Here is a 20,290-nt window from a genome sequence, read left to right on the forward strand (position 1 = left end):
CGCCCAGCTCTACATTACAGATAAGAAAATTCCCAGATTTTTAATAGAGAAGTTATCCGAGTTGTCAACTGTATCGTACACATCATGCTTGCAGTCATAGACCCCCCCCCCCCCGCGCATTTTTGGACATGACACACTGTAAATTTCTTACAATATAAAAATAAAAAGCATCTTCAACAAGTTCTTTTAGGCCCTGCTCCCATTATGAACTCTTATCACAATTGGCTAGAGAAAAGTCATCCTAAATATCCCAACTACATGCAATTTAGGCAGTAGTGAGGTTAGGAGCTATGAAAGAAAACGCAGCCAGCATCAAATATACTCACAGCTTCCGTAGGTGTTTTCTTTAACTTGCTTCTGTCGACCTTCATTGTCAATAATCTCTATTTGCTGCTCCTGTTGAGAAATGTTAATGTAACCCATAAAGCAACATCTAATAATGAATTTCAGTGTGCTGTGATGCAGATATTCTTCTATAGCACTTGGGTAAATATACATTTGGACTTTACATATCTAAATACTCCCAGCCAAACAGTTATTCAGATATTGAAATATTAACATTAAAATGTCTTAAAAAAAAACCAAAAAAAAAAACCCAAAAAAAAAAGACTAAAAAAACAAATAAGATACATACTTACAAAAAAATATTTGGCAATGCCCACTTAAGGGCATGTTCCAGTTGCTCTATCTGTAAAATCAAAACCTTACATCAAAACAGTGTTCCATATGTTATTTAAAAAAAATGCTCCAGGTAAATATGTAAATTATTTGGATAATATCCAGTACATAATATAACACAAAAAAGTACCTGCTGGCTATATATCTAGGTAAATTCGTACATTATGTACTTGAAATACACATAACAAAATACAGACAGTCGACTACAAATCTCAACATTTGGCAGGGCACTCAATGAATAAGCAAAGGTAGATGATATGGCGATAATCCTCGAAATTCTGTTACAGCGAAATATGATTGATCACCACCAGTGGTTAAAAAGGTGATGAAAACATTGACATTTTCTCAGGCTCTCTAAAAGTCTGATGATCACAAAGCAAACCGGGAAGAGCATTAGCTGACGGCTAGCGAGCAATGTACGACACAAAGTTAATCAAATTATATTGGGTCCCATTTATTGGCCTAAAACATTAGCCCGACGTTTCATCACTTTCAAATTCAGGGGAGATTTAAGCCAAACAGTGTGCCTCTCTGTTTGCTTTTCCATAAACTCAAACGACTCGAAGCTTACAGGTTAAAGTTATAGCTACCTAGCTAACAAGCTAGCGTCGGTAATAGCTTTACGTTATTTACCTAACGTTAACAAGTTCCTATTCAAAGCCCACTCTGCAGTTATAGGTCATAAACGTGATGCGTTTTGTTTGTAATCAGGTAGCAACACGTCTAAGAAAACGAGAACCCCTGTAAAACTCAACGTAGCGACAGAATCGATCGGCAACGTTTGCTGCGGAGATGTTAACCCCTGACCAGCTAACACCGAGCTACCGGTACCGTTAGCAAACGATCTTCCTCTGAAATTCTAAGTCACCAAACGTTTTTTAAAAAGTCAGCCAAGTCATAATCAAGTCATGCGTGTCATCAGCGATAACCATTCACAATGTAACTAAACAAAATTCAAACCGCTAGGACCATTTGTGGCACAGCTGTCAAACCAGACCTTACAGATTCACCATCCTCTCCTGACCTGACTCTTGACTAATTTAGGTCGGGGCTGCACAGGCCGCAAAAAGGAGCCCGCACTCCCTAGTTCTGTGCTGGCCCTACTCCAGTTAAGATGAATCTGTAAACAACTCGGTGACTAGCGACAAAGAGAGGAATGTGTGCAAAATACCTGGAAACACTAACGTGACTTTTTTTTTCTTAGGCTCGGAGTTCCTGGCTCTAAAGCTACAGTCGTTGCACGCGCTAGCTAGCGAGCTAGCTACCGTTAGTTGAGCAGTGAGCAGAAACGCAGAACAACTCGCTGAATCATTGTCGGACTGGTCAAACGTGACACTGCGAGTTTTGTTTTTAGTTTGCAGAAGGGAAAATTGACTACCGAATCAATTAAGAAGTTTGTTCGTCCGTCCGGAGTATTACAGTATCCCCGCCTGTTTCCATAGCACATAGGCACTAGCTCTTGGCACAGTCATGATGAGTGTGGGTAGTGTGCAAAAAGTGAATAACGCTACGGCTGGGAATGAGAAGCCACTGCTGTCTGTATCGATGCAGTGCGTATTTATAACGGGGCAATGGGCCCTCTGTGGGATGCACCACCAAAACATCTTATCATATTAAGTCGACACAGTTCTTCAAGTTATTTTCATGAAAGCATACCAGGCACACCAGCGTAAGCGCCGACATATTCATACGAACTTACATGTGCATCAAAATATTGTGCTAGCCACCGTGAACACTTAGAAAACACAAGCACATTGCATCAAAACAACTTTAGGTATTTGATCCATGAATATTTACAAAATAAATAAATCAGAATTTTTAAAAGCCTGTTTACAAAACCTGGACAAGTCAGGAGTATACACTTTATTTCAGCTAAATAAGCTTAGAGGTTGCTAATTGTCTAGTTCATTGATATTTTTTAAGATTACTCACTGTTGCATTATGTGTGTAAGACTTCTCTGATGAAGTAAGCAAGTACTTAATTCAAACCTTTAAGAGCTAACATACTGATGTTAGAACACCGACCTTGCTCAGTTACTCAGTGCTACATTATAGCTTATATGATTTAAGTGTAGTTTTCTCCATATGCCTAATTCAACAAAATTCAGTGTCATTAAAAAAAAAAGAAGAAGAAAGGGGGGGGAAAGGGAAGCATTGTTTTCTTTTGGCACTATATTTGTTTACCAAATTAATCTGAATTATTCATGCATTATTTATTGATAGGCAAATTCAAATTACACAAAATGAGTGGGGACTAAATTAAACCCCTGCCATATCTAGGCATTATCTTAAGGGATGTTTTTGTTTTAAATATTTTATTGCAATATCAGTGGATATTTTACTGACATTGGTTGTATATTGGTGATTATTTAAAATAGTATTTACAGGTTTTTTTAAAATTATAAATATGGATGTCTGCCAATATTGATTACAGCACGGACATAAAACCAAAAAGTTTCCAAAAGCTCCACACACCCTGTGAGAGGTTATGGTTTTTCCCTAAATTAATATTTGGGTATGATGAGCAGCACAAACACTGTCACTGAGCCCAGTTGTTCAGAGCTGAACAATGGCTGAAAAATAGAAATCACAGTAAATCTCACCAAGACCATCTGGTTAGACAGATATAACCACATGGAACCAGAAAAGAAGGTCACATTTTCTTATTTAGGAATTTCAATAACTTCTGCTAGTTTGAGTTGTGGAAAAATATTTCAAATACACCAAAGTGTTTACTGTCAGAAATACCTTGCTCCTCTTCTTCTTATTGCAAACTAGAATGTGCCAAAACTCTGCCAATGGCTATAGGGGGTGTTTTGTTTTTGACATTTAGTGCTTTTTGTGCCATATGATGACAAAGAAATCATTATTTTTTTTAAAAATACTGAACTGTTTTTATGTCGTTCAGCCCTTCAAACTACCAAAGCATTTAGCCCGTGGAAATCTCCTCTAACACAACAGATAAACATCAACCACTGCCATCTCTGAATACCATCTTATTTGCCAATAGGCGATGCAAAAATCGACTGATACAGATATTAAGTTGTTACATCAATTTATCCCTGCAGGTATATTCTTCATGTATAGTGTGCATTACCAGCTCAGTTCAGTCAAAGCAGAAAAAAAGAAAGGGGGGGAGGCAGTACTCACCAGAATCTGATCTGGTTCAGTGGTTCCACCTTTCTCATCCTTGATTTACTACGCTGTTTCTTTACACAATCTGAAAACATATGACAAACAATGAAATTAGTTTTGAATGAAGAAAAGAAAATGGAACTGCTTGGACACTTGAAACACCATCTCTATTTCTCCAAACGTCCGTCATGTCAGTGTTTCAGGAAGAATTCCATTAAAACTGAAAGATTTTCTACTTTGTAAAATTAAATATAGTTAAACACTTATTTCTGTTTCACTGTACCTCCAGTTTTCTAACTTTGGGGCCTTAACAGTTTCCTTTTAGACACAGGTTTCAGGATGTATGTGGTTTTGCACATGTGAATGACATTTCTAACTTATCTGTATCTTCCTTAAGTCATTATTTTTAAACAAACTGAATTCTTTGATATCTTGTTACTAATTGGACAGTGTGCATAACTGCTATGGGAGTTATTTTTTCTGTAAACATGGACAACAATCAACAGATCCTTACTGTTTAAAATTTTCTCAAGTTCAACTTATTTGTCTGCCATTAAACTACACTGTTCAGCACAGACTTGCTGTTGATGTGCATGCCTTATTTATGCCAACCAAACAGAACTTTATTTATGAAAAATCCATGAGAGAGAGTAGTAGTCCGCATAAAACAATTTCCATTTCGGCAATCTCTCTCATTAAATCATATGGTACTTTAATATCACAACCTCCATATCACTGAACAGAATTACCCTAATTACCCAGATTTTAAAGTACATTAAAATATTTGCAGAAAAACTTGTCACATCTCCACTTTCAAACTGTTTTATACTTTAATAAGCTGATCACCTTTAATGAGCGAGCTGAGGCCTGGCATTAATGAATTATCCCGGCAATAGTTTGATTCAATAATAAAGAATACAAAAACCCATGAGGCACTCAGGGGAGATTTAAGCCAATGACGGAGAAGTGGTCTACTTCTTTGTCATACCATCACAATTAACAGCGATTAAGAGTATGATGAGATGGTGAAGGGAATCTGACAGGTAACAAATATTCACATTTCAGCAGCTCGGTATGTTTTCACCAAGTGGTTTCACCGCTTGATCTCAAGACTTGTATATGTAAATGAGACAGTGAGACTCACCGGCATCACATTTATAAATAAAGGATAAATAACATTTGCAAATGTAGCCGAGTGCAATATTTTCTTTGACGAAATCATGCTGATTCTACCGATGAACGCACATTTAATCTAAAACCAACCTGTAGCATTTATAGCTGCTGACATTATGGAATGTTGAAGTCATCATCCGAAACACAAAGTGAAGTAAAGGCTATTATTACTCCCAAGTTAACTGAGTTAGCTCCAAGTTGAAAGCGTGTTCATTCAGCTCCTATCCCATTGTTTCTAAGTGTTGTTTAAGTAGCTTGCTACGCAGTTAAAGATCAGTCAGTAGTGGCGCTAACGTACACAAAGTTAACAGCTAGTCATCTGATGTTAGCTAGGTTTACTAGCACTTTTGGCTAACATTTGCTACTTCGGCTTTAATTCAGCTTTGACGGCTAACGTTAGCACATCACGAAAAGTCAATCTGCAACACACACTTTGACTCAAGTTGTCTTCATTCCCGCCAAGAGAACAAGCCGCAACAGAGGGAGAAAACTGGCTTTGAATTACTTGCACAGAGGTGCAAATACCCACACACAGTGAACATGACTCTGCGTGTTAAGTGTGCGGCTTCTGTGTTAGAGGGTTTCGCGCGAGCTAATCGGCTAGCCGTTAGGGCTCCGAGTCCGCACAATGCTCTATCCATGGGATCACGGCTAAATTAAAAATGGCGGTTTACACTGCAAAAGACGCATACATTACCATTAAAAATACACTATTTTGGTGGCTCGGATCCCGTGACGAGAAGCAATCAGCAATTTACGGACGATAGACGCCCATCACCGCTTTGCTAAACCCTGTGTCAACACTTTAGAATAAGTCTTTCTGCCTACCTCGAATGCGTGTTACATTTGCTTCTCCATCTTGCACTAACGAGTGGTATGGCAGTTTAGTTCTCGCGAGAATACCTGCTGTTGCGTTTACACAGGGCACTCCCTTGTAATTGCTATTAAAAAACCACACAAAACAAAAACAAATGCTAAGGCATTTCAGATTGGAAGTAAATGGCATTTCCAGTCTCGACTTTTTAATTAAATGTGCAAACGAAAGCACACAGCAAAAGTCTCCAGGCTTTCTGAAAAATATAGTTTAATATCAAAGTGCATTCAAACTTACTGACATTTGTGGAAAAAAGACTGGACATTGTATTAACAAATGTATTCAACCCTAAAATTAAACTGTGGGATGTTAAGATGTTAAAATAATAATAGTACAGTAATTCATAGATCAAAAAAACCATGAGAAAATATGTTTACACCCTTTATTAAAAATACCCAAGTAGGTTGCTAATCTCTACAATTAATGAAACTGTACTTTTATTGGAAAAAAATCATTAAGTGTAGATGTTTTTAATACAACACAACATTCCTTGTTTGTGTATTCAAAAACGTTCCTAAATGACACCTTCATGAATGCACTGACACCTTGGTTCTCCAGCAGACATGAGAAATCAGAAGACCCACCGGTAATGCTTTTGGTGATTCAGCAATCATCAAATAAACTCAAAGAAAAAAAGAAATTTTGCCCAAGGTATATTTTATCATTTCCAGGTCGTATTTAAAACACATCATGTTTAAAATGCACAGTTCACACCAACACAAGAGTGAAAATCAACAATAATTAATATAAAACTAAATGGATGAAATTTAACAAGGGCATTTTCCAGCACGCTTCCAATAACACTAACAAGACAACATGGACTTAGCATGAGAGTTACTGCATACAAATATAAAAAAGAACTATTTCAGATATTTCCCAAATACAGCAATGTATAATGTACAAGTCATGTTACGAAAGATCTGAAAGTTTTTGAACTATAAAAGAATTTAAATTACAACATATATTTACATATCAACTCATGTCCTGCACCTTCACAAAGTTAAATCTACATCTCTGCCAACACTTTAGGACTAGTACATTCTGTGATACAAAAACACATTTCTATTTCTGACCCAAGAGTCCTGCTAACATCCGGGGCGCAATTTACGGCAACATGCAGGAACCATTTTTTTTGTTTGTTTGTTTGTTTTTAAGTCTAAAATTGTTCTGCATTTAAGCAGCTATATTAATTACAAATATTACAAGTATTTACAGTGACAACAAAGCAATGGCTACAGTTTTTGTACAAGCATAAAGTGGTTGAAAATACTTGACGTGGGGACCAGAAGATGAGATTGTAAAAACATACAACATTAAAACAGGATAAGAGATGGCAAAAGTTCTGCCCTGTTAAATAAATATGAAAAGAATAAATAGAATAATGGTGGTAAGTCCTGGCATTAGTCTAGCACGTCAGCTGTCATAGGTAGAGCTACAATATATGGAGATCTATTTTCTATACAAACATCAGGGGCAAATTTCTCAAAAAGAATTAATACATGTCGCATATTATATGCACACACTTGAGTTTTGTACAACCTCTATTGTAATAAAAATTAGGTAAAAAGGAAACTAAACAAAAATAATACTACAACTCTGTCAGTATTTGCACCAATGGATCTTCTGCATGGGAAAGGGGCCTATACAAATATCACATTAACTGTTTTCTTTCCCTTTAAAAAAAGAAAAAAAAAATGTATGATGATAGTACAAACATAAATACAACCTCTAAAATGGCCTAAACAAAAGAAACCATTTGCCTTTGTCAATTACCACGTTAAATCAATATCCACCTGACATTCTGAAATTCAAATGTGACGTCAAATAGGTGGTAATTAACAGTTAATTACCACGTTAAGTGCTTGTCCAGCATATTACAGTGATTCACTTAAAGCCACACATGTGCTTCTGAAAATACCTTTATGCAGATGAGGGTGAGCAGAACTGGGCAGAGTAACTGGTGTAGGGCAAGAATTTTTTTTGTGAGGTTCGGCAACGAGTAAAAACAGTAAACAAATTTATCTGGAATAAAAAATATAGATTACTGTCTCTTTTTCCTTCAGACCTACTTCAGGTCTTTTCTTCATTCTCATTCTTCAAGTCTTCAGCCACATTTCCAACACCTCTCACAAGAGAAGTTTGCCATTGCGGTGAATTTTCAGGATTTTTCCAAGTCTCTGTTTTGCAGTCGCAAGTCCTTTCTTTGGACGTTTCCCTAAATCAAGGTATAAGGGAAACATTAAAAACAAATAAACTTTATAAAATATGAAATCATGCTGTCAAAACTAAAGTTTACTCAAGTTTATGCTCACCTTGACCAACTCCTGTTGTGCCCTGACTGGATAAACCTGCAGGGGATGCACCGGAGTGAGAGCTGCTATTTTGTGGAGACAGGGAAGGTCTTCTTGATGTAAGAAATACACCCGGAGCCATGGCTCCACTGCCTCTAGGTCCTCCTGAGCCAAAAGGTCCTGGTCCTGCTGTATATTCATGGTCCAACAGACTAGCAGAGTAATAATCCACTCTTCTGTCTGGGCTGACGTCTGCTGCAGACTCTGGGGCAGGTGTTGGAGAGGGTGGGGCTGGCTCGGTCTGAACAGGAGGTGGAGTGATGACAGGAGCAGGGGGACGCTGCTTTTTCGTGTACTTCCTTTTAGCAGGCTTTTGCTGCTCCTGTTGCACAAACAACAAAGTTTTTCATCTTTTCCAAGGAATATTAGAAGACAAGATTTTTTTTATTAGTTCCCCCCCACTCACTTGTTGTGCCAGCTTGGCAGCAGCTGCAGCAAGGCCAGTTTCTACAGAGGCAACTCTAGCTCCCTCCCTGGCTGGACGATCCTGTTTGGGAAGGGTGGGCATCACCCTGGCTGTATATGAAAAGAAGTTATTGAGTGACTAAACATCAGAAAGCTAAAAAGAAATTTGATCGATCCTTCTGCTATGTTTACCTTTTGGACTCCATGGTGTGTCATCCCAGTTTTTCTTCCGCTTCATCTTAGTCTTGTTGGTGTGATCCTCCTCATCAGATTCCAAGGATGGGTAAACTTAAAAAAATAAATAATTTAAAAAAATTATCATAATTAAATTTTGGCTTGATCAGGAAAATTAATCAAAGTTGTACTGCTCACCATAGTCTGAATCTTTAAAACAAGTTCCCAGAGTCTCCTGTTCATCTGGACTTTCCTCGTCACTAAGGTGACGGGCTGGTCGTTTAATTGGACGTTTTCCAGGTCGCTGAATGACAGGTTTCTTCTCAGAATTTGCTGTCTTTTTGACCCCTCCTGTCACCCATACAGCCTTGCCGCCCTTTTCCTTGACGACCCCTAATCCTTCTGTCAGGCCTCCAGATATAGACAAAGGAGATGAAGAGGATGAGGAGGAGGATGACGAAGGGGGGTTGGCCATGGAGAGCATCCCTTGAATGGCATCACGAGTGCTGGGAGAGGCTGGGGCTTCCTCACTGAGAAAAGTACACAGCCCATCACTAATCACCTCGCAATATAAAACTCTTACACAAAGTGGGACCCCAAACCCATTGCAAATTTGTAAAACAAAGGTTTTCAAGATTACTTCATCAACAATATGAGTCATTTTCACCCGCCTCCACTCTTGACAAAGGTATACAAAGTTTTCTGGGTGTTTCCGCTGCACAGCTTCACACAGTACCATTTTATTATGATTATTTATAAGTACCAACACACAGATGATCCAGGCAATCTTACCCGATTGCTGTAGAGTCCAAGCCTGCCACTTGCTTGCTAGCCTTCAGTAAGTCCAGAATGCCCCCTGCACCACCCTTCACTCCATGAGCAGCCAGTGCCTCTTCATCAGTGGTGTAGTCCTCCTGAAGCCACATCAATTGTTTAAAAACTGAACATCAAGTTCTTGTCAACACTCCATGGCTTGTCTTATGAAATAAAGCTTTTGTTTGCTCAGCAGGGGATAACAAAATCAATATAAGCGATTTATGATTTATGAAACATTAATTATAGTGTAGTGAATAGTTTCTTTAAATCTTTGGGACTGACCTTTTCTGACTGTTTTAAGTAAAGAACACATTTGAATTGGAACTCAAAGACCTGAAAGGATGGCCGTTTCAATAATAATCTCACCTCAATGTCAAAGTCAACTTCTCCGGGCTCTCTGATGCGATTAGGGTCAGAGCAGGGTTTGGCTCTGGGCAGCTTTCTAGGAAGACCTGAAGGTACATTTTAACACTATTAAATTACAGCTTTGAAACTACTACTGAATTATATTAGAAACCACATTTTGTTATTAGCCCCAGCATTCAAACAGCTTTACTTAAGTATGATAAATTTTACTTGCAATAGATGAATAGATGAATGAACAGATTAAACACATGTATATATTTCGTTCAAGAATGCATAATACACTTACCACTCAGCTTCTTCTTCTTACTCAGTCCAGCTGTCTTCCGTCGTGGAGGTGGGGTCTCATCAATCTGCAACTCATCCTCAGATTCCAAGTCGGACAGACTGGATCCCTCCGTCGCAAGATGTTTGTAGTTTCTAGCACTTCCTGCACCATTACTGCTGCCATCCTTCTTACTGAAGCCAGAAAAAACAGCAGGTAAACACATCGACCTGTAGTAAGATCACAGAACCAACAGGAACCCTTGAAATGGCTGTAAAGCTTACCCTTGAATTTTTCCATTGGTCAACACAAGTTTCAGCTTGCTTTTATTTATCTTCCCTTCAAACTCCTCTAATGGTAACTCCAACTGCAAAGAGAGATCATCACTATAAGGATATATGAAAATGAAACTTGTTCACTGAAAATGCTGGATAGGCATTCCCATTATCATCACAAACATCTGCAAACATCATACCTTGTTCTTGTGTTTTGACTTTCCAGGTTGAAATTTCTTGAGTGTATGTTTGGTGTGGATCTCAATCAGATCGAGTTCTCCTGCTTCTGCTTTAAGTAGTCCCTTTTGACTCTTCTTTTTGGTTCCTGGGGGCCCAACACCCCCTGTCATCTCCTTGGGCTTGGGCCCTTTCTTTTTTCCAGGGGGCCGTCCTGAATTCTGAGAGGTGGTGAGGGGAGCTTTGGAGAGTGGCGAACCAGGAAACTGAGGACCAGTGCGGCCAATGTTTTGCTGAAAGATATCCTGAAAAACAGATTATTTTTTAAAATCATTAAAACACAGAAAGAGTAAGAAAAACATTTAAACATTAACATTTGGAGAATGTAGAAGCTTTCAGTGATTTCATTTACCTCTACCAGACGAATCTCCTTGGCCAGGTCCTTCACCAGCGCCTGAGTATTGATGGTTTCTGGAATCTCCACTTCATGATCTGCTAAAGCCTGAGTGTAGGAGATAATCATCAATCATCTCCTTACAACATTTTCCAAAGCTACAAGTGATACTATGCTCTTTTTATGTTACTATGATTATTATTCTTATCATTATTTCACACATTACAAACTGTCACAATGGGGAAATGGCCATATATCATTTTACTGTAGAAATGTCACTACATCAGTTACACAAATGATGTTACAAGGAAAAGTTACAGGCTCAGAGCCTGAGGGCAATGCCATGATGGCTGCCGAGGGGTAAGATTAGTGTAATGACTTTGGTCATGCAGCAGTATTTCCTGTCAGTGATCGGTAACTTCCTGGAGTCTCTGCTGGTTGTCTGGCAAGTGCTCAGAACCAAGACATAATGGCAAATGGCCTGCATTTGTATAGCGCTTTTCTAGTCCATAGGACCCCAAAGCGCTTTACACTACATTCAGTCATTCACCCATTCACACACACATTCACACACTGGCAATAGCAAGCTACATTGTAGCCACAGCTGCCCTGGGGCGCACTGACAGAGGCGAGGCTGCCGGACACAGGCGCCACCGGGCCCTCTGACCACCACCAGTAGGCAAACAGACATAACAGACATAACACCGTGGCGAAGCCACAGGACGTCATTTCTACACTGATTAAACAAACAAGCTTCAGAGGTATAAGCAGTTTACGGCCATCTGACAGAGGCAGACATGAAAGTGGCTGATTTTCTCATTTAACTCTTTGCTAGGGAGCAAATAAAAACACATCCCAAATTAGCAGTTTTCTTAACAGCATTGCTGCAATTTAATGTTTTGCTTCTAAACAAGAAAAATACCATGCAGTAACTTTTATGTACCGTAATTGTCGGGCTATAAGCCGCTACTTTTTGCACAAGCTTTGAACCCTGCGGCTTTTAGTCAGGTGCAGCTTTTCTATGGATTTTCCATGATTTTTGTGATATCGTAAGACGATTTGTTTTGTTTGTTCCGCTGTTGTACGGCACTACGTTGCCTGGCGGAAGGATCGGGGTTCAAGAGTGGTATGTTGGTCACATGTCCATCCGCCAGGCAACATAGTGCCGTACAAGTAGCGCGAAAAACAAACTTCAAAGTAGCGCTACGCGTTCAGCGGGAGTCGTGGATGATGAGCGGCGATAAACTTGCGAAAAGCAAGTTGTGCTCAACTCTACCGGTGGATTCTGACAGCGTGGAAAAGTGTGCAAACATCCACGATCACCAACGGATTTCGAAGGGCTGGACTGCTGCATGATGAAGAGGAGGACACCGCCACGGCCCTTCAGAGGGTGTTCGACTCCGACACTGACAATGACAATGAGGATTATCTTTGGTTTTGAAAGTGACAACGAAGGAAAGAAGCTGAGAGTGGATGACGAAGCCATCCTGAGCCTGTTCGTTTCCGACACTGGAGAAGAGGACTTTGGTGGTTTTAGTGCGCAGGAAGAAGAGAAAGATGGTGAATGACTGACTTTTCTTCTTGTTAAAGCCGTGTCACTGCACCTGAGCCTGAAAGGTAGTCCGAATCTATTTTTCTGGTGTGCTGTAGGTTACTGTTATGTACTACATTTGTTACTCATTTATGAAGCACAGCACATGTGCAAATATGTACCCATAACTTATTTTTCAAAATATTAATAAAAGGGGTGTGTCTCCAAACAGCCATCTCTTTCCTGACAATTCGCTTTGTGCATATTCTCTTATATATGATAAGTCAACATTGAAACACCTGCAGCTTTTAGTCAGGTGCGGCTAATGTATGTACAAAACAGGATTTTCCCCTGATTTTAGCTTGTGCGGCTAATATTCAGGTGCGCTTTGTAGTCCGGGAAATACGGTAATCATTTATGACACTATAGATTTTACTGCATTAAAGTTAATGTATTAAAACAATTGTAGAGCTGTATTTCTGATCCAATCAGTAGCATTCTCTGGGCCAAAACAATAATAATTAAAAAAAAAAAAAAAACTTCCCATATTTCAAAGTCAACTTTAGAAGGGAAATAAACCAAGCAATAAGAGAATCAGTAAAACCGGACTAAAATGGGACATTACATTGCAAATGTTTAAGGTTTTACCTCTTTGCGGGTCCAGCTGCGGAAGGCATTGTTTAGGGCCTTCGCCCCATGAACCAGGTAAGTGGCAGGATGCCTGCGATTTTCTCTCAAACCTGTCAGACCAAACACCACAAAGTTAGCAATACAACAATTATTAACAGCAAACACAGACCAGCCAAGTAGTTCAAATAAAAACATAATAAAAGCCAAAGCCCTTACCTCTGAAAGTATCGAGAAGGTGCTTTCCTACATACCAGCACACAGTCTCAAAGTTGGGAAATTTGAACAAGTCTGCTGTGCTTAGTCTCTTCTCTATTTCATATGCCCTAAACAATACCACATCACAAAAAGTTATTTATTGCCACCAGGTTAAAATATCTCTGCAGACAAGGAAAAAACAACAACAACAACAACAACCCACAAGTATAGTAATTTTAACCAAATACAGAACTTCAGGCTTGAGGAACAAGAAGTGAGGAACCACAACAATTAAGGGTGCAAGTTCCTTCGTCCGCCATGTCTAAACACTGACATTTCAACATTTCAGTCAAAAGGAATACAATTATGCTCAATTAAATATACTTGACATACATAAGTTTATCAAAAAACTAACCGCAACTGCATGTCAATGTTGAGACTATGCAAGAAGTTTCCTCCAAAAGCCAGGCAGTCCACTGGAGTGAGCACAGCATGAATCCACCCTGGTTAAAAAATAAATAAATAAAAATCCACACTATAAGCAGATCATTTTTTCTCAGCTTTGGCTCGTCTCTCTAAAACAAGGCTTTTACACAACTGTGTATAAATATAAAAATGTAACTTAGGCATTATGGTGCATACACAAAAACAGTGTTGTAAACACCATTGTAATCTTTACTGCTCACAAAACATTTTGTGGCATGTTATTGCTTTCATAATCTAAATCAAAGAGAAAGAATGCACACCAATCATCTTCTTCTTCACTGGTAACTTTTAAAAGCTGTTTGACCTCTGTTTGGATATTGAACTATAAGCTGAATTGTTGCAATATACTTGGTAGAAACAAGACTGCGCCACAGAAACATAGACAGTTTCTATTTTACTTATTTTCTACGGCTTTTTTGTGTTGTCATCATGTATGCCCATGTAGAAACCAGATGAAATGCCTGATGTTCATATTGTAGCTGAGTTAATGTAATTAGTTTGAGATATCTGACAAAACAAAACTCTGCTCTAACAAAAAGAATTACCCAAGTGCTTACCTGTTGGTATGAACAAGGTGTTTCCCTGTTTGACAGAACACTTATAGCACATGTCAACCTGGTCCCCAAAGAACATCTCATTCTGGTTAGATGATGAACTCCATCGCTCAAAAAGTGCCAGGTTGGCAGGGGTGGGGGAAATTAAATAGAAGATTTTCTCACCCTGAGTAAGCACAATAAGGGAAGCTTTAAAAAGATGCAAAACTATTCGTTTAAAACACAAACACAAAAAATGAATGTGAACAGAAACCTTTGAAACAATTAACACTTACCCTGAGGACATGGTACCATACTGAGGTGCCTCCAAAGTCAATATGGAAGTCTGTGTAGCTATCCTTCACTCCCATTAGGCAGTACTTTTGCACATTGGGACGCTCGAAAACAGACTCTTCAGGCCAGAGGTTTTCCACCCAGGAAAGTTTCCTCACAATCTTAGGCGTCTCCACCAGGTTTGACAGTCTAAGATAAATCCAAAACTTTTATTTAGTCTTCAAAACTCCACACCAGTAACGACAATGTGTTACTTAAACGTATATTTAGTAGAATGACTGTCTTTTCATACCTGGTCTCAGAGAACTCCAGGCTGATGACATTGAGGACCCTGTCTCTGTTGGGGCTGTTGTAGTGCTCAACAAAGTCGCCCAAACGCATCTTCAGATCACACTGGCGTGAAACATCAATTACATCAATCTGTTTATCCGAACCTGAATTTAACAAAATGCACAGGTTTCAGAAAACAAAGCAAACAAAAACGAATTTACTGATTACAAAAACACAACCTAACCATAATTTAAATTGTAACTGTAACTTTACCAATGTAGTGCTCCACATCACTGACGCCAAATGATGATGGAGGTAGGGTCATACCCAGGCCATCCCGCCGCAGAACCATGACAGGTACACTGAATGAATGCTCCTCCAGAAACTCAACTGTAAGTTGGGCCCCTGAAGGCTTTAGCAATATTTCATCCGCACTGTCACAGAAAAACAAAAAGTACGTTTTCACTCTGATCACAAGAAAAAAAACAAAAACAATAATAGGACAGAGTGATTTACAGTGTTATTACATTAAAGATCAAAAACCCAGGATGCTAACTAAAATAGTGACACATGGAGTAAGCAGTAATAACTATAACACCAGTCTCCCTTACTAACACACACACATACACAGAGGACTAGCGACTGGCTGGCAACCTAAAGTCCTTGCAAAAACCAGCAACCACTAAATTCCTGAAATTATAATATTTATTCAGTCAGTAGTCGGTGTTGCTGGTTCACCAACCGGTTTCAAGACCAGTGTTAGATAAAGACTAGTAGAATGTAATGCAATCAACTTTAATAGTAATGTATTTGGGATGTTATCAACTAGTCAACCAGACAACTAACTGTCACTATAATCTATCTAATAGAGCAGGGCGATATGACCAAAAATATTAATCACGATATACATTTGAAAATTTGCCATAACGATATAACTGACGATATCATTGACAGAAGACAAAATACTTTACAACTCCACAACTTTATTAGTGCAAAAAAAAAAACATCAATGTATTTTCACTTAAACAAGCAGCTGTTTTTTATGTGCATTAAAGTTATATAAAATTGTAACAGTGCAAACTCCTCGCTGACAGTTTAACCAAAAGGCATTTCCAGTGGAAACTGGCCGACATATCCTCAGCATAACCATGTATAATATCCACAAAACTTAAAAAGAGGTTATATACACACAATACGGTAACATTATGTTGAAGCACAGTACGTATCACTCCGCAAGGCGCCTGCCTACGATAGCTGTAATGCACCGACAATCCATCAAGCGGTGCGGGTTTGTAGCTTAGCAAAGTCGTACTACAACATTTGACAGATTTTCGAGCGCCGTGTACATAAAATAGTTTCGAGGTCAGTAAACACAACCAGGATTCATACATAAGGCACACGGGATTATAAGGGGCACTGTCAATTTTCAGAAAAATCAAAGGATTGATTTTAAGTGTGCCGTATTTTCCAAAAAACACAGTAACAACGACGGCCTGCTAGCATGCTCTATGTTGTGTATCTGACGGACGAAAGCCAAACCAGTTCCACACCACTGAAGCTGCAGCATTTTTACAAACCAATTCTGGTTCGTCCGTTTCATTCAACGATCCGCTTTCGCCCTTCTCATTCTCTGTCGCCGCCATGCTTTTTCCGCAATGTGCGTATGAAAACAAAGGCACTACGCATGCGCATTTTACCCATATTCTATCGCAATATTTAATTTTTTATTATTGCCCAACATTATACCGGTATTACCGTGAACAGTATGATATGGCCCAGCCCTACTATCTAATTGTTTTACATTTTAAATGCTGGTAAATTGTTGTGTCCTAAATGTTATGCAGCCATCTGCCACCCGATGGAGCATCGTCATTAAACTGTTCATCTTTGCCTGATTTTTTTTGTCAACACTATTATTTCTAGTTATATAAAGGTGAGAATAAGCTGCAAAAATGAGCTTTCTCACAGGTGTGAAAAGGCTTTTCCTCAGCGATAAGGTGAGGAGTTCATTTGGGAGGGGCTAAGAGTAGAGCTGCTCCTCCTCCACATTGAAAGGAGCCAGTTAAGGCGAGCTTCTCTAGGGTAAGGTGTTCTGGCCGGCCATGTCCTACCGAGAGGAGGCCCCGGAGTAGACCTGGAACATGCTGGAGAGATTACATCTATTGGATGGCCAGGGAATTCATTATGCATGGCACAGTCTATCACACTTTTCAGTCGCTGTTTATTTGTTTTTCGAATGTTAATTTGTCACATTTTAATAAAACGTGAACATGTTTTGAAGTAACGTTTTCATATCATATTTAACATTGGTTTAAGTGTTTTTCTTCTTCTTGTGTGTTTGGAGTACTATGTGCAACATTTTTTTCTTTGTTTAGTTGACTAAGAAATTAGTTGCCAAGGTATTATAACAGCAATAGTACATTAAGTTCTTACAATGTGAAAAACACACTACAAACCATGATTTTCTTCAAACTTTTGTTTTAGCAGGATGGCAGGTGAGACTTACTTCGGGAAGGTTCGGCTCCGTAGCTCCCTAACAAACTGTGCGCTCCCTGTCTTAACAGGCTTACTTGGGTCTCTTCCTCCAGTGGCACCTCCATCTACTTGCTTATTGCCTCCCCGGCGTTTGCGCACTAAGAAAATGGAGAAAACAGTTTTCAACCTGTACATTTCTATGAAAAAGTCAACTAATAATAACACCAACCCTGAGAGTTTTACTTAAGAAATGATAACTTACTAACAGAAGGCCCATGAGTGACCTGACAGTTGGGGCAGTGGTACAGGTCAATCTCAGCCGCTTTGTCTTCCTCTACTCCAACACAGCTACAAAAAAGCATACTTATATCAAAACAAAGAATGGCTCCATTACCCAATATAGACACAGAAATTTTACAGTGAAGACAACAGATGTAACCACATCATAAATCTAATAAAGTGGGTCAAAGCAGGAAAACATCCTACCTTCCATGAAACCAGTCTTGACAAATGTCGCACTCTATCATGAAGCGTGTCACATCATATGGCAGACGACACAGACAATACACGGGCACTGATGCCATGTTCAGTGTGTTTGTGCAAGATATTTATGTAAAGTATTTTCAAATCTAATGGAAACGAGTGAGGAGAGACTAATTAATCAACAAAAGGAATTATTATTTATGTATTAATGGTAAGGCTGGTGAAATCTGTCACTTCACGTTCTGATTCTTCTACTTGATGCACATGTCCAGAGGTTTACTTGAAAACCTGTTAAAATAAAGGGAAAAAAAGAAAAACAAAACAAAACTTGTTAGCAGCTCACCATAATGACCCCACACTCGCTAGTAGAGAGCTGATTAGAGCAACATATAAATCCTGTTCCCGTCATAACGAATAAGTTTAGTCGTTTACTTGAATGATCAGCATTTTGTTTCGGTGGTACATGAATTAATGAGCATCGGTGCATATTGGTCAAATACTAATCTTTGCAGATAAGCTCAGACTCATCCCGGACGAAAATTCAAGATCGCTTCTGCTCAACAGCTGTTAACGCTAACGTTAGCTCCGTTTGTAAACACTCTATGCATAGTGAATGTTGTGCTGCTAGCTTTATCAACGCACTTATACATACAGCAAGTAGGCTAACGCTAACGTTAGCCGCGTTAGCAAGCGATGTAGTTAGAGAAGAAAATTATTTGCCAAGATGTTAACTTAAGCAAAAGTAGCTACGAAGCGTGAATGAACCCTTATATGTATCTGATGCAGCTAGTATATTTCAGCCAGGAAAACGTTGTTGCTGGTTAAGACGTTTGGATTTTTCTTTCCACGATAGCAACTCACCAAAATGTAGCTGCGGCTGGGCCAACTATTGAAAAGCCGTTGTAATCCCTACGCAAGCTCGGGGTTAGCTGCGGCCTTATTATGCAACGTAAATTATTACCAATTTGCTTCACCACATTTTTGCTTATCAACTTTGTAATGCCCAAATATAAAGGCCAGGTCCAGAAATTCACAATGGACCAGAAAATTGTAGCACGAAGCGACCTAAACTAACAAAACAACAACAAATAACATCGTATTTAACTGCATCGACGCCATTTCAAAGATAGTAACGTCAGACCGTTGTTCGTCGTTGTCTGCCGTGGCGGGGACAATAAAGTTGTAGACAGTCAAAAATTGAGTTGCGTTCAGGAAACTACGTTACGGTGCGGAAATTCAGTTCTATGCGTCAGGAGACGCTGCAAACATGTATTTTTTCCGTCATCTCATAGAAACAGAAATGTACTACATAATTATCAGCATGCGAGTACATACGATTTGTCAAATAACTTCACACCCTCATAACGTTTAATTGTAATTTTTTAAATCTCTTTTCCCTTCACACTTTATGTCAGTCAGAATACAAACTATAATTTGAAACGGATATTTCTTTTCAAGTAAAATAAATAATTATTGCCAACATTCAGTAACCTGATTTTATAATTTAAAAAGTTTTGTATTTACGTCATTATTTTTCACGTTGTCATTTTATTGAACCTGTGTTAAGAAATGCAAACCACACATTATGAGTGCAACTGGTGGAGTGTCGTGATCAGGATTGTGATTCAAGTGTACATATATTTTATAATTCAATTATCTTTTTCTCTTTTTAATTTGCCTAAGGCCCTTCGTCACTTATGAAATTTATTTATAAAAAATATTTTTATTCCCTGGCACTCTTTCTCACATCCTGGCATTATGATTAACAGCGATTCCAGGTCAGGAATCCACCGAAGGTCAAGTGGTGTTAGCTGCTGTGATCTGTGAGGCTCCTCTGGAGAATGAAGAAAAACGTCTGGCACTAACAGATATATATACACTGCCAGTCAGACTAGCAGTTTGGGTACACCTTCTCATTTAATGTTTTTTCTAGATAAATAACGAAAACATCAAATACATGAAGCAAGACATATGGGAGATATGTAGCACAAAAAAATGATAAATAATTCTATTATGTTTTATATTTTAGATTCCTGAAATTAGCAAGTCTTCGCTTTGTTGACAGCCCTGCAAACCCTTGGCCTTCTCTGTCAGTGCGCCCCAGGGTGGCTGTGGCTACAATGTAGCTTGCCATCACCAGTGTGTGAATGGGTGTGTGGATGACTGGATATGTAAAGCGATTTGGGGTCCTTAGGGACTAGTAAAGCGCTATATAAATACAGGCCATTTACCATTTACCATTCTCTAAATGAGCTTCTCTAAGTGAGAGAATGTCAAGAGGGTGCAGTAATCAAAGGAAAGGGTGGCTATTTT

At 38.9% G+C, this 20,290-nt stretch overlaps 2 protein-coding genes across 15 annotated transcripts in view; both read right to left on the reverse strand.

The window, feature by feature from the left end:
- Positions 1-5,900, reverse strand: part of huwe1 (HECT, UBA and WWE domain containing E3 ubiquitin protein ligase 1) — a 51,898-nt gene extending 45,998 nt beyond the window's left edge. For 8 of the 14 annotated variants that reach the window (XM_086278642.1, XM_086278639.1, XM_086278635.1 and 5 more), the window contains exons 1-4: positions 5,815-5,900; positions 3,829-3,898; positions 639-688; positions 327-396 (exon numbers count right to left, since the gene is read on the reverse strand). In XM_086278642.1, the coding sequence (XP_086134768.1) occupies positions 327-371 (45 nt within the window). In that variant the 5' untranslated portion in view covers positions 372-396; positions 639-688; positions 3,829-3,898; positions 5,815-5,900. Of the gene's footprint in view, positions 1-326; positions 397-634; positions 689-1,311; positions 1,498-1,849; positions 1,960-2,056; positions 2,160-3,828; positions 3,899-5,683; positions 5,793-5,814 lie in introns of those variants that run through there. The other 6 variants (XM_086278632.1, XM_086278629.1, XM_086278630.1 and 3 more) reach the window with 6 other exon arrangements.
- A 328-nt stretch (positions 5,901-6,228) lies between these two features.
- Positions 6,229-19,141, reverse strand: phf8 (PHD finger protein 8). Its single transcript, XM_086277205.1, has 22 exons — positions 18,839-19,141; positions 17,981-18,265; positions 17,757-17,842; positions 17,526-17,652; positions 15,293-15,453; positions 15,042-15,183; positions 14,752-14,938; positions 14,480-14,642; positions 13,852-13,939; positions 13,458-13,564; positions 13,260-13,351; positions 11,099-11,188; positions 10,710-10,991; positions 10,519-10,601; positions 10,259-10,428; positions 9,973-10,058; positions 9,583-9,704; positions 8,989-9,320; positions 8,809-8,904; positions 8,618-8,727; positions 8,173-8,533; positions 6,229-8,075 (listed from the first exon to the last, which is right to left on the reverse strand). The coding sequence occupies exons 2-22, from the start codon at positions 18,076-18,078 to the stop codon at positions 7,987-7,989; spliced, it is 3,072 nt and encodes a 1,023-aa protein (XP_086133331.1). The 5' UTR covers positions 18,079-18,265; positions 18,839-19,141; the 3' UTR covers positions 6,229-7,986.
- Between the last annotated feature and the right edge of the window lie 1,149 nt (positions 19,142-20,290).

Source organism: Aulonocara sp. 'chitande type north' Nkhata Bay, linkage group LG20, assembly GCF_057382095.1.
Source record: "Aulonocara sp. 'chitande type north' Nkhata Bay isolate Kocher_YH1m ecotype deep benthic linkage group LG20, A_spYH_male_GT1.1, whole genome shotgun sequence".
NCBI classification, from domain to species: Eukaryota; Metazoa; Chordata; class Actinopteri; order Cichliformes; family Cichlidae; genus Aulonocara; species Aulonocara sp. 'chitande type north' Nkhata Bay.